This window comes from Bufo gargarizans, chromosome 8 (genome assembly GCF_014858855.1).
Source record: "Bufo gargarizans isolate SCDJY-AF-19 chromosome 8, ASM1485885v1, whole genome shotgun sequence".
In the NCBI taxonomy this organism is placed as follows: Eukaryota; Metazoa; Chordata; class Amphibia; order Anura; family Bufonidae; genus Bufo; species Bufo gargarizans.
In genome coordinates, this window is record NC_058087.1 from 121019625 (window position 1) to 121034634 (window position 15010).

A 15010-nucleotide genomic window follows, 5' to 3' on the forward strand; every position below is an offset into this window, starting at 1 on the left:
TCTCTGCCTCCTCCCATTGTATGCATGGTCACATGCTGGAGGTTACTGGGAGATTGCTTTGAGTCGGACCTTGCGCTCCTGTAATTCGCCCACTGGCTCCTGGTATTGCCCATACGGCCCAGGTAGGTTTAGCGTTAGGTCCCGAGCTACTTGAGAAACCTTGGCGCGGTGCTCGGGCTCAGACATGTCCTCACGTAGGACATGTTGGCTAATCTCTAAATTTTAACACCAGTTTGAGGGCTTAGTAAGACCGCAGAGTGCCCCTATCTTTGTTTTTGTTATATCAGATATACTGTTTATCACATCCACACATTTTCTATGCTGTGTAGGAGGTCCATTGTGGTACTTGTGGTCTGCTGCAGGCATCCTCCCCCCGGTATAGATTCACGACTGCATATGGGGTTGAGCACTTCCTGCTTTTTAATACCACGCCAATTTGTAGTTTGTCTTTATAACATTACCCAAATATAATTTGTTTACATCTCTTTTAATGACATTAAATCAGATTATTATACATACACTATAGTGAATTAAGATTTCAATAGCTGAATGCACAGTTCCTGCACTCCAAATGCAACTGAATCACAACAATGGCCAACACAATATGGCCTAACATTACAGCAGCAATTGCTGTTTAATTTATTACTTGAAAAAAAGTCTGAAGAAAATTATTTAGCTCATTTAAAAAGATAATACATTTGTAGTTTTAATACTTCTCTAGGGCTTGGAATGCAAGCAAAAGGAAAAAGTCATTCCAACTCCACTTCATAGTAAAGGGAGTCTGTCAAAAGATGTCTACCTACCAAATGTTAGGGTACATAGAATTACAGTATATGCACACATATAGTACCTTTCTTGTTCTTCACTATCATCATATTACAGAGAGCAATAACTTGAATCTGGTATACAAGTCCTGTTCAACTCCTTCCCCTGTGCCTTATATGACACCACCAATCTTTTCTCATGCCATCTCATGCCACACAGAAATCATGCGCAAGCACTGTTCAAGCCCAGCGTAAATGGAGAATACTTCCTGCTGAAGTACTGTCTATGTCCAGAGCTGTAAATGAATGGTGCAGGAGCAAGATTTTTGTGTATATACCATGCTGGGAAAAGGCTGGGGCTGTCAATCGAGGCAAAGGGTGTGGAGCTGGGCAGGGCTTGCAAGGAAGACCTGGAGAACTTGGCAGCTAATTTGCATACAGGGGTACAATTCTTTTTCTTTGCAATACAAAAGTGATGAATAGCCACAACAGTAATGAATGACCTCAAATGTATATGATAAGTACCTTACCAAATGCTGGGAATCATTAGTGTCATGCATTCAGCAAGTTTATTGTTAATTTATGCATACCTTTCATACATAGTTAATATGTTTTCTGTATCATTCTCTGTTGATTGTGTAACAATCCATCTAGTGGCTGTTTTACATACAATTGAAGATATTCATACTACAAGTTTGGTCTACTTCAGCTTCCATATCTTAGCGACATCATCATCCCTGCACATACCAGCCATTCTCCTCATTCACAGTCATCACTGCCTGAGGATATCACATGGCTTGGAAGTCTCTTGAGTGATCCTCTGCATCTAAGCTCACGGTAGCATCGCTGGTATGTCACATAGCCACATTACAGCCTGTTTTCATATGTATTTTGCATATCCTTTTCCTCTCCTTTATAGCAGATTATAGTTAGCAGCTAGGAACCATGCTTGTTATGCAGATAGGTAACAGGCTCTAGTTAGACATGCATCTGTGTTTGTATGTGCATTGGTATGCACAGAAATGTAGTATATGCATTACTATACAGGTCCTTCTCCAAAAATTAGCATATTGTGATAAAGTTCATTATTTTCTGTAATGTACTGATAAACATTAGACTTTCATATATTTTAGATTCATTACACACCAACTGAAGTAGTTCAAGCCTTTTATTGTTTTAATATTGATGATTTTGGCATACAGCTCATGAAAACCCAAATTTCCTATCTAAAAAAATTAGCATATTTCATCCGACCAATAAAAGAAAAGTGTTTTTAAGTCAACCTTCAAATAATTATGTTCAGTTATGCACTCAATACTTGGTCGAGAATCCTTTTGCAGAAATGACTGCTTCAATGCGGCGTGGCATGGAGGCAATCAGCCTGTGGCACTGCTGAGGTGTTATGGAGGCCCAGGATGCTTCGATAGCGGCCTTAAGCTCATCCAGAGTGTTGGGTCTTGCGTCTCTCAACTTTCTCTTCCCAATATCCCACAGATTCTCTATGGGGTTCAGGTCAGGAGAGTTGGCAGGCCAATTGAGCACAGTAATACCATGGTCAGTAAACCATTTACCAGTGGTTTTGGCACTGTGAGCAGGTGCCAGGTCGTGCTGAAAAATTAAATCTTCATCTCCATAAAGCTTTTCAGCAGATGGAAGCATGAAGTGCTCCAAAATCTCCTGATAGCTAGCTGCATTGACCCTGCCCTTGATAAAACACAGTGGACCAACACCAGCAGCTGACATGGCACCCCAGACCATCACTGACTGTGGGTACTTGACACTGGACTTTTGGCATTTCCCTCTCCCCAGTCTTCCTCGAGACTCTGGCACCTTGATTTCTGAATGACATGCAAAATTTGCTTTCATCCGAAAAAAGTACTTTGGACCACTGAGCAACAGTCCAGTGCTGCTTCTCTGTAGCCCAGGTCAGGCGCTTCTGCCGCTGTTTCTGGTTCAAAAGTGGCTTGACCTGGGGAATGCGGCACCTGTAGCCCATTTCCTGCACACGCCTGTACACGGTGGCTCTGGATGTTTCTACTCCAGACTCAGTCCACTGCTTCCGCAGGTCCCCCAAGGTCTGGAATCGGTCCTTCTCCACAATCTTCCTCAGGGTCCGGTCACCTCTTCTCGTTGTGCAGCGTTTTCTGCCACACTTTTTCCTTCCCACAGACCTCCCACTGAGGTGCCTTGATACAGCACTCTGGGAACAGCCTATTCGTTCAGAAATTTCTTTCTGTGTCTTACCCTCTTGCTTGAGGGTGTCAATGATGGCCTTCTGGACAGCAGTCAGGTCGGCAGTCTTTTGCAGGTGTTTAGAGTTAATTAGTTGATTCAGATGATTAGGTTAATAGCTCGTTTAGAGAACCTTTTCATGATATGCTTTTTTGAGATAGGAATTTTGGGTTTTCATGAGCTGTATGCCAAAATCATCAATATTAAAACAATAAAAGGCTTGAACTACTTCAGTTGGTGTGTAATCTAAAATATATGAAAGTCTAATGTTTATCAGTACATTACAGAAAATAATGAGCTTTATCACAATATGCTAATTTTTGGAGAAGGACCTGTATGTCAGACCCCATTAGTGAGCACATTTTTTTTTTTCTGTTCCCAAGTTTTTTTGCGCATTTACATCCTTACAATAAAGATAAAGTTGGACGTTACTTCATTGTCAATTCATTGCCGGGATAAGGTTTAGCTGTCTGTCAAGCGTCACACATAAGGAGGACAGAACTTATGAAAAACTCATTATCTTTGAATATACAATGTATATCAACATGCAGCATAATAAACAGCCATTTCAGGTTTCACATAGTATAATGGTTTCCTTAGGATAGGATAACATGCTTTACATTTTTGGGATTTCATTAACCTGCTTGAACCATCTTGTCAGTGGACAAACAAGTTCTACATCTTCTGGACCACAGAAAATACTATTAGAAATGGATGTCAAACACTATTTTATCTTCAAACAGGGCAATGACAAGCATAAGAGCAAAACCAAGCAGGAGTCCTAAATTCTGCAGGATGAATTGTCCTACTGGACAGTATCCATATTCTTCATTTTCAGCTTGACCATGCAGCATTTCTGGAAGCTAAGAATTAAACAGATAAGAAACGTTTAAATGAATAATGTATAATAACTTCATCGATAACTTTGCTAATTAACTCTCCTACAGAGAGGTAATATAACTATGGGTATTTTAGAGAGAGTTTTCTTCCATTTGGAGGAGAGTCAACTTGCAAATGTTTTCCAATGGAGCATTGCCTATAAGACCTCTATATCCTCTATACCCCTGCTGGCCGTCTACTCAAAGAGAAACATTACCCCACAGAAGCTTCATACAATATTTACATATACTATAGTTAAAGGCTATGAACACCTTCAATGCCATATTTTTTTTTACTACATTTAACTCATTTTGGGCTAAAAATAATTTCTTGAACTGGTCTTTATTAAACATTTTCAACAGTTTTTGTGCTACAGGGCTAAATTTCAGTATTTTTGCAGACACTTTTTGCTATTGTTAACAGTTTGATAAGAATTCAGCGATAAGGGCCACAGTGCAACCTGACATGTGATGGGACTCTGTAAGAAAGTCACGTGCAAATAGACTGGAATTTAGCCCTGTAGCACAGTGTTCCTCCAATCTCCAATCCTCAGGGCCCATCTGCTGGTCATATTTTCAGTATTTCCTTAGTATTTGTGACAAATACCAAATCTCATGCCCGCTTGACGTCGCCTACGTCGAGCTCACGAGCCGTGGTATGGTCACGGGTTACCAAAAACGTACCTGAGGAGCAGGTAAGGTCAGCTTGGTACAGTTTACACATACACCCCCTATCCACGCGGGCACAGAGAGACAACAAGCTGAGAGAGCCTTTCCACTGCCGCAGTGAAAACAGCGCTGTCTTAGCCTGGGTATTTGCCACCAGCTTCTCATTTGATATAAGCCCGATACGCTAATGGGATTATATAGGTTGAGAACCCAACCCAGGGTAGCTTATAACTAGACAGAAACACAGATGTGGGGATTCGTGATCGAGATACAAGTGTAATGACTGGCGTCACGCAAAGGGAGGGAAAAGGGAAGGCCCTGCCCAAGGGAGAGGGAAAGGTGGTGACCCCTTACTCACCTTGAGGCTGGCACCTGACTGCCCTGACGTCCCTAGACGGGTTCCTCCCCCGTACGCCAATCACGTGTCTAAACCCTGGCTTTCCCTAAGATGAGCCCTAGGTAGTGAACGGGGCGGTGGGATCACTAGTCCGCACCACTGACACTAAAAGGAAAACACCAAGGAGAGGACAGACAATACAGACAAACATATAATCCCAGGTGGGCGACAACAGGGATCCGGAGGGTAAAGTTCTGGAACAACCACCAGGGAACGCAGCAACACAGCTCCAGTGGGTCAGTATAGAAGTCCAGGCAGGAAGCTCTATATCTGGCAACCAGAGAAGTGTGAGAGGGGAATATAAGGAGGTTGGGAGTGCTGGACAAGGAACAGCTGAGAGAAGGAGCTACGGATCCCTGAGTGAGCCAAAAAGGGTTGCAAAGCAAACCCAGAAAGCTACCATAAAGAAACAGCCCTATCTTACTACATAGAGCTCGCAGCCAACCGCTGCGACTTCCTGACCCCTGGTATAACGGAGTCAGGCGTGGTTCTTGACACCTTCGTGACAACAAGATAGCACAAGATTAAATTATATATTTAATCACCTTAAGGGCACAATAGATATAACACAATATACACAGAGAATATATACAGTGGTCTGAGGTTACAAATACAGGTTATATAGGTACAACAGGGTTAAGCAATGCAAAAGTTAGTAACCAGGTAAGATGAAAGTTCCTTTGGATTGTGAGGTGTTATTTGCTGTAGTCACATGAAGGGCAGTGATCTCAGCTAGTTCCTGGGTCCCCCTAAACACATTACACAATGTGACCCTTCTTCAGAGAAAAGACCCGCCCACTTGCTGGCACAAGCCTTTTAACCTGTAGCTGGCCCCTCCCCTCCCAGCCTTTGGGAGGGGTCCATCCCCCCTCCACTGGACTGCCTGCAAATGACCAACAAAACCCTTTAGGATTCATAGCTCCAGAACACGTCACAGGGAGATGGTTCTGGGACCAACGGATCCACCTGGGTTCTGGCTACAAGTAGAGTCCAAATATGGTACAGTTAGTTTGTTTCTGTGGGGAGATACTGTGTGTATATCTCCCTTTCCTGGCATCCCACAATCAAACCAAGAACATGGGCACGTTCCTCATGGCCACCGGGACACAAATATGTATCCGGTTTGAGCCTGTGATGGCCGTCATTCCTTATGAAATGTAGGTGTCAACATGTCTGGGAGGTAGTATTGATCCTGGCAGGGGTGAAACCTCCTGCTGGGGTGTTTTCCTGCAGGAACCGTGTTGTCTGACTGGAGGTGTGAAATGTAACAAAAGGTGGCCTGCTAGGAGTTTTCTACTAACTGGCTTAGGCTTTGAAGCAGGGCCCCCCTGTGGAGCTTGATTTCCTCTGCCATCTTTCAGCAAATGGTAGGTGTGAGGACATGGCTGACAGTAAATATTAATCCATATTCCTCACAGTATTAAGCAGGTGATATAATTTGTGTCAATTCATCAGGGCTTACCACATCGAGATCGGCAGGTGGGCCGTGAGGACTGGAGTTGAGCAACACTGCTGTAACACAAAAACTGCTTAACATTTTTAATAAAGACCGATTGAAAACATAATTTTAGCCCAAAATGATTGCAATTAATTCATAAAGAATGGTCCCTGAAGGTGGTCATAGACTTTAACCCTTTATAGGGGTTGTCTCACTTCAGCAAGTGCCATTGGTCGTGTAGAGAAAGGCACTTCCTGATGTATTGTGATTGTCCATATTGCTTCCTTTGCTGGCTTGATTCATTTTTGCATTGTATTATACGCTGCTGGTTTCCATGGTTACGACCACCCTTCAATCCATCAATGGTGGTTGTGATTGTACACTATAGGAAAAATGGGGGTGCACATAGGCTAGTGCTTTTTCCTATAGTGTTCAAAAACAACCAGCACTGATGGATTGCAGGGTGGTTGTAACCATGGAAATGAGCAATGTATAATGTGATGGAAAAATTAAGCTAGCCAGCAAAGGAAGCAATATGGATAAAGACAATACATTAATAAGTGGCTTGTATTAACTTCCTCTACATAATAAATGCTATTTGCTGAAGTGAGACAACCCCTTTAATGAGTATGCCAGAAATGGCCTTAATGACTAGCAGCATTTTTTCATTTTCACCTCTTTACATTTAAGCAGCCATAATTTGTTTTCTCTCACAGTGTAGTGTACTGCCTCCTCTTTTTTAGCTTAAAGGCACCAACCAAGGAAATCCATGCTACCATATCAAAAGACTAGAGAGGCATAGTCTTCTAATTTTATATTATGAAATGACTTTGTCTTCTAAAACCTGCATCATAACTGTGTATTTAACTCAAGGTAGTTATTAATATAAATTACAATTCATTATATTCAGCACATTAACACATTTGGGGACAAAATGGCTTAACGTCAGGATGGTCCTACAATATCTGTACATTTCGAAGTCTGGGAGTTTACCAATCATTTTTTACAAATTCAGTTGAACAAACCACTAGCTGATTGATTAGATCGCTAATTCTGGTATGATCACTCAGGATATGATAGTGAGATTAACCCCAGTAGTTATCGTATTTCCTGCACCAAAAGACACAGCTAGGTTTTCGTAGAGGAAAATTAGACAAAAATATATTTTTTATCAGAACTTAGATCATACCCCGAGTCTTCACCAGTCCTCATTTCTTTATCAGACCTCAGATCAGACCCCCATTCCTCATCACACCTCAGATCAGACCCCCATTCTTCATCAGACTTCAGATCAGACCTAATATCAGACTCCCATCAGACTCCCAATCTTCATCAGACCTCAGATCAGATCCCCATCAGACAGCCATTCCTCGTCAGACCTCAGATCAGACCCTCATTCCTCATCAGACCTCAGATCAGACCCCTATTTGACCTCAGATCAGACCCCCCCATTGCTCATCAGACCTCAGATCAGATCCCATTAGACCCTCAGATCAGACCTCCATCAGACCTCAGATCAGACCCCAATCAGAGATCAGATCAGACCCCCACCAGAACTCAGATCAGACCCCATCAGACCTTCACTCCTAATCAGGGCCCCAGATGAGACATAAATTAAATAAATGAACTTACCTCTTGTCCTCTTCTGCTCCAGACAGCACTGCTATTCACAGATATAGTGCACTATTCCTCCACTGACCGCTCCCTAGTCTTCTTCCGCCGGTGCCAGGCACTGTCCTGTGACCTTTCATTACACAACGTCAGGTCACAGTGTGCACTTACATTGTGTGACATCAGGTCACAGCACAGAGCGCAGCAGCGACAAAAGACCAGGGAACGGTGAGTACAGCCAGCCCAAGGATCGCTGTATTCACCACTCCCCTAGCCTACTGTGTGCTAGTGAATGCTTCCATAATGTGGTAGTCATAAGATGCACTGCCATTCTACCCCACTCTTTGGGGGGGGAAAGTGCATCTTATTGAGCGGGAAATACAGTAAATGCAATTGTGGAAAATTGTAGAGATTGATTTGCGTTTGGAGGAGTAGTTTAATAGATAGGCTTTCCTACATTGTCATCAAGTGCAGGAATTAGGCAGCACATAAAAAAGTATTGCCACTTCCAAACTGAGCATTTTGAAGTCTTAAGCATAGCCTGCACTTAACACCTCCTATCCCTTAAGCACAATAATCTAAAGGGGTTGGCCACTCTTTAACCGCCTCCGGACCGCCTAACACAGGACGGCATGTGCATCGTGGGACGGCAAATGTTAGAGGACAAGTTCGTCATCAGCCTGCCAGCCAATGATCGTCGCTGGCAGACTGATTATTTTAAAAAAAACGAATCACAAGCCATCTAACACCTTATATTTATAAATATAAGGTGTTAAATGTCTTCTGTGCTCCTCTGCTGGTCCTTTTCGTCGGTTGGTTCCAGCAGAGGAGCACAGATCACAGTGAGTACACACCAACACCACATAATAGCCCCAGATCACCCCCCCATCACCCCAATTAACCCCTTGATCACCCCTGTCAATCACCTAGTGAAAGGGAAAAAAGTGATCAGTGTAAACTGTCACTTTTTTATTTTTTCACTAGTATTTACTGTTAGGTTTAGGATAGTTTAGGCAGTTAGCGTTGATTAGCGCCCAGCCCACAGCAGTCACTGATTCGCTGATTAGCGTATCGCTAATCAGCATTTGTACTTTTATAGTCTCTGTAAGTGATCAGAACTGATCACAGTCAGATCTATAATAGTATTAGTGTCACCTTAGTTCGCCCTCCACCCAAAACGCAGTGTTTGCCCGATCAGGCCTGATCGGTCGACCATACGTGCGTTCACCCACTCCCGCCCCAGTGACAAAAAAATAATTTTTGGGGGATCACTGCACAATCACTTCACAAGCGCTGCGGCGATAAAAAATTAATAAATCAGTTTTGATATTTTTAATCAATCGCAGCGGCTTCCAGTACTTTGCTAGCCTCCCATTTGTAAGACAGGCTTGCTTTTTTTCTTGGGTAGTCTCAGGGAATACCCCCTAAATTTAGTAGACCAAATAGCAAATAAGGGATATTCTTCTGAAGAGGCCTACAGGCTTCTAATCCAGTCGCATGAGGAATGGGAACCCTCATCTGACGAATCCAGCGGGTCAGAATATGAACCTGTAGAAAGCAGTGGCAGTCTGACCCAAAGTTCCGACGAGGTTGAGGTCCCTGATACCACCAGGCGTACCCGACCCCGTGTTGCTAGACCACAGGTTGCGCAGGATCCGCTTCAAGGGCAGAAGAGTGGGGATGGCGCTGTCAGATTACGTGGTGAGGCATACACCAGCAGTGCAGCCCATCCTGGACCTAGTACCAGCACTGCCGTACAACATGGTGAAGTGGCGAGCACCAGAAGGGCAGTTGAAGCTGGTACAGTGGCACATGCAGTAGTTCCCCCGTCGCAGCCACCGCACAGACAGGCCCGTAGAGCCCCTAGAGTCCCTGAGGTGCTGGCAAACCCTGATTGGCAGCCCCCAACTTCAGCCGCACCAGTAGTTCCCCCTTTCACCGCCCAGTCTGGAGTTCAGGTTGAGACAGCTCAGATCGGTTCGGGACAGTTTTTTTTTTTTAGCTGTTGACTGCGGAGCTCTTGGACTTACTTGTGGCAGAAACAAATCGGTATGCCACTCAATTTATAGCCGCCAACCCGCAAAGCTTTTATGCCCAGTCTTTTAGGTGGAAACCCGTCCAAGTTTCCGAATGTAAAAATATTTTGGGCTTTCTCCTCAACATGAGCCTAACCAAAAAGCATGAATTGCGCTCATATTGGTCCACAAACCCAATTCATCACATGCCCATGTTCTCTGCTGCCATGTCCAGGACACGATTTGAGACCATCCTGCGTTTCCTGCACTTTAGTGACAACAGTACCTCTCGTCCCAGAGGCCACCCAGTTTTTGACCGGCTCCACAAAATTCAGCCCCTCATAGACCACCTTAACACCAAATTTTCAGATTTGTATACCCCTGAGCAAAGACGAGTCCCTTATACATTTTAACGGGCACTTGGCTTTAAACAATTCATCCCAAGCAAGCGCGCCCGGTATGGGGTCAAATTGTATAAGCTCTGTGAAAGGGCCACAGGCTATACCCATAAATTTCGGGTCTATGAGGGTAAAGATCAGACCCTGGAACTGGTCGGTTGCCCTAACTACCTGGGGAGCAGTGGGAAGACAGTCTGGGACTTGTCACCCTTATTTGGCAAGGGGTACCATCTTTATGTGGACAATTTCTACACAAGTGTGCCCCTCTTCTGTTCCTAGAACAGATTGGCTGCTGTGGCACCGTGCAACCTAGTCGCCGGGGCTTCCTCCAACGGCTCGTTACCACCCGTCTTGCAAGGGGGGAGAGGGCTGCCTTGTGTAACGAAGAACTGCTCGCGGTGAAATGGAGAGACAAGCGTGACGTTTACATTCTCTCCTCCATTCACGCAGACATGACAATCCAAATTGAACGAGCAACCGGAGTCATTGAAAAGCCCCTCTTGTCAACAACTATAATTTGCTCATGGCAGGGGTGGACTTCAATGACCAGATGTTGGCTCCCTATTTACTTTCCAGACGCTGGTATAAGGAGGTGTCTGTATATTTAATTCAATTGGCACTGTATAATAGTTTGTTCTCTACAGTAAGGCTGGGAGAACAGGATCCTTCCTAAAATTTCAGGAAGAGATCATCGAGAACCTCCTGTATCCAGGAGGTTCTGTGGCCCAATCCACCAGTGTAGTGAGCCGTCTACACGAGCAACATTTCCCCAATGTCGTTTCTGGTACCTCAAACCAACCGCCACTCCGAAAGAGATGCTGTGTCTGTAGCAGGAGTGGAATAAGGCGTGGCACCAGCTATTTCTGTCCTGACTGTCCTGACCACCCTGCCCTATGCTTAGGGGAGTGTTTCCGGAAGTACCACACACAGGTACACTTAGCATAGGGATTGCATCTCACAGGACAGGCACACAGGGCAATTAGGGCCCTTTTTTTACTCACAGCTGCTGCCAATCTCTCCTTTCACCTGGGACAAAGTGCATAATGTACTTCGCCACATCTCTGGGCGATTTGCGCTTTGCACATTGTCCCATGGGAAAGGAGAGGTTTGTCCTATAAAAGGTAAAAAATAAAAAATAAATCACTGGTAAGCTAAAAAGTTAATGTTCTGTTCAAAAAGTTAAAGTTTATCAAAGTTAATGTTCCGTTCAAAAGTTATATAATGTTAATAAATATATTGCGTTGCGGCCTGGTTTTTTCTTTTTTTTACCTTCCAGGTGGACCAACCGATCGACCAGCTGCAGCACTGATGTGCATTCTGACAGAAGCATTGCGCTGCTGTCAGATTACACAAAAGTTGGTGTATGCGGCGCTGCAAGATGAGATTTCTCCTCTGCAGTAAAAAATATATGTTTGCCGAGGCTTATGAGCTGAGGGGGCGGTGGTGTTCATATGCTTTGGCAAACACTTTGTATATAAAAATAAAAAAATAAAAAAATCCCGGCAATGATTTATTCATCCACATCGATTGATGTGAATGGAGAAATCGGGTTTGCCACGGCATATGAGCTAAGTGGGTTTGGATGTTGGGCAGAGCTCCTATGTCCTGGCAGACGCCTTTCCCCTCCTTTTTTTTTTTTTGGCAGAGATTTTTTTCATCCACATTGATTGATGCGAATGAAGAAATTTGTGCCGTTCATTTTTTCTTTCAGCCCAGAGGCTGAAAGGAAAAAAAAAATCTCATAACCGTATGCTCAATTTAAGGAGAATAGAAGAAACTCCTAATGCTGGCCATACATGTAATGATTGCGGAGACCCTCAAATGCCAGGGCAGTACAAACACCCCACAAATGACCCCATTTTGGAAAGAAGACACCCCAAGGTATTCGCTGAGGGCCATATTGAGTCCATGAAAGATTTAAATTTTTGTCCCAAGTTAGCGGAAAGGGAGACTTTGTGAGAAAAAAAATAATATATCAATATCCGCTAACTTGTGGCAAAAAAAAAAAAATCTTCTATGAACTCGCCATGCCCCTCATGGAATACCTTGGGGTGTCTTCTTTCCAAAATGGGGTCACATGTGGGGTATTTATATTGCCCTGGCAATTTAGGGGCCCTAAAGCGTCAGAAGAAGTCTGGAATCCAAATGTCTAAAAATGCCCTCCTAAAAGGAATTTCGCTCTTTTGCCCACCTAGGCTGCAAAAAGGTGTCACACATGTGGTATCGTCGTACTCAGGAGAAGTAGGGAAATGTGTTTTGGGGTGTCTTTTTACATATACCCATGCTGGGTGGGATAAATATCTCTGTCAAATGCCAACTTTGTATAAAAAAAATGGGAACAGTTGCCTTTTTTTTTATACAAAGTTGTCATTTGACACAGATATTTCTCTCACCCAGCAAGGGTATATGTAAAAAGACACCCCAAAACACATTTCCCAACTTCTCGTGAGTACGGCGATACCACATGTGTGACACTTTTTTGCAGCCTAGGTGGGCAAAGGGGCACAAATTCCAAAAAGCACCTTTAGGATTTCACAGGGCATTTTTTACACATTTTGATTTCAAACTACTTCTCACACATTAGGGCCCCTAAAATGCCAGGGCAGTATAACTACCCCACAAGTGACCCCATTTTGGAAAGAAGACACCCCAAGGTATTCCGTTAGGGGCATGGCGAGTTCCTAGAATATTTTTTTTTTTGGGCACAAGTTAGCGGAAAATGATGATTTATTATTTTTTTCTTACAAAGTCTCATATTCCACTAACTTTTGACAAAAAATAAAAACTTCCAGGAACTCACTATGCCCATCACGAAATACCTTGGGGTGTCTTCTTTCCAAAATGGGGTCACTTGTGGGGTAGTTATACTGCCCTGGCATTTTAGGGGCCCTAATGCGTGAGAAGTAGTTTGAAATCAAAATGTGTAAAAAATGCCCTGTGAAATCCTAAAGGTGCTCTTTAGAATGTGGGCCCCTTTGCCCACTTAGGCTGCAAAAAAGTGTCACACATGTGGTATCGCCGTACACAGGAGAAGTTGGGAAATGTGTTTTGGGCTGTCTTTTTACATATACCCATGCTGGGTGAGATAAATATCTGTGTCAAATGACAACTTTGTATAAAAAAAATGGGAAAAGTTGACTTTTAGAGAGATATTTCTCTCACCCAGCATGGGTATATGTAAAAAGACACCCCAAAACACATTTTTCTACTGTCTGGGCATTGTAGAACCTCAGGAAACATGACAGGTGCTCAGAAAGTCAGAGCTGCTTCAAAATGCGGAAATTTAAATTTTTGTACCATAGTTTGTAAACGCTATAACTTTTACCCAAACCATTTTTTTTTTTACCCAACATTTTTTTTTTATCAAAGACATGTAGAACAAGAAATGTAGAGAAAATTTTATATAGAAATGTAGTTTTTTTTTTTTATCTTACAACTGAAAGTGAAAAATGTCATTTTTTTGCAAAAATTTAGGCAAATTTCGATTAATAACAAAAAAAGTTAAAATGTCAGCAGCAATGAAATACCACCAAATGAAAGCTCTATTAGTGAGAAGAAAAGGAGGTAAAATTCATTTGGGTGGTAAGTTGTATGACCGAGCAATAAAACGGTGAAAGTAGTGTAGTGCAGAATTGTAAAAAGTGGTCTGGTCATTAAGGGTGTTTAAGCTAGGGGGGCTGAGGTGGTTATATACTCTCCACTACAGTGTGGCAGGCAGGGAAAAAATGAAGTTCCTAATATACTTCATTAAACACATCTGCCTGCTTCTCTTTCAGTTATAAGCCACGCCCCCTTAGTCCTGCTCTACCTTGCAGCTGAGTTCGTCCATGGCTGCATGCGACATGGAAGAGCTTGAGAGGAGGCTCGTCCATGCGCATGTGCAGTCTGCTCCTGTTAGTGGTCGGCTCCCTGCTGCCTGCTCCAACTGTGACAGGAATCAGCTGCTTGTTCCCTCTCTACAAACAGCTGATTCCTGTCAGAAGCTGGCTGTGATAAAAACCTTCTGAGTCCCTACTGCAGAAGCTACTTAGTCAATCCCCATCACCCCCTGCACGATCACCACACAGCTGACCCGCTAAGCCACGCCCCTGCAACCAACAGGGAAAGCAGGACATCTAGCCAGCAAGGACTTTTATTTTGTGTGTGTTTATAGATATATATATAATACCACAGATAATGCAGCAGCACAGTCAGACGTTGTGCACTGGGTGCAATGTTCCTCAGAGAGGCTGGCTTGTCCTCCAACATATATATTCACCGAATGAAGAGGCAGCACTTCCAGTTATGGGTGATAGGGTGACGACCCCAAACTTTATTCCCAGCAACGTTTCGGCCTTCTCAATGAGGCCTTTGTCAAGCAACGTTTCGGCCTTCTCAATGAGGCCTTTGTCGTCACCCTATCACCCATAACTGGAAGTGCTGCCTCTTCATTCGGTGAATAGATATATATATATATATATATATATATATACATACATACACACACATACACCTTTACCTTGGAGTGCTGCCTGCTTTTTGGATTATATATACCGTATTTTTCGCCTTATAAGACGCACCTAGGTTTTTGAGGAGGAAAATAAGAAAAAAAATATTTTGAACCAAAAG

At 43.4% G+C, this 15010-nt stretch overlaps 1 protein-coding gene across 1 annotated transcript in view; it reads right to left on the minus strand.

Moving 5' to 3' along the window:
• Positions 1 to 3342: 3342 nt before the first annotated feature.
• SLC39A10 (solute carrier family 39 member 10) overlaps positions 3343 to 15010 on the minus strand; it is a 319796-nt gene continuing 308128 nt past the window's right edge. The window contains exon 10 of the mRNA XM_044304420.1: positions 3343 to 3859. Within this exon, the coding sequence (XP_044160355.1) occupies positions 3701 to 3859 (159 nt within the window). The 3' untranslated portion in view covers positions 3343 to 3700. The remainder of the gene's footprint in view (positions 3860 to 15010) is intronic.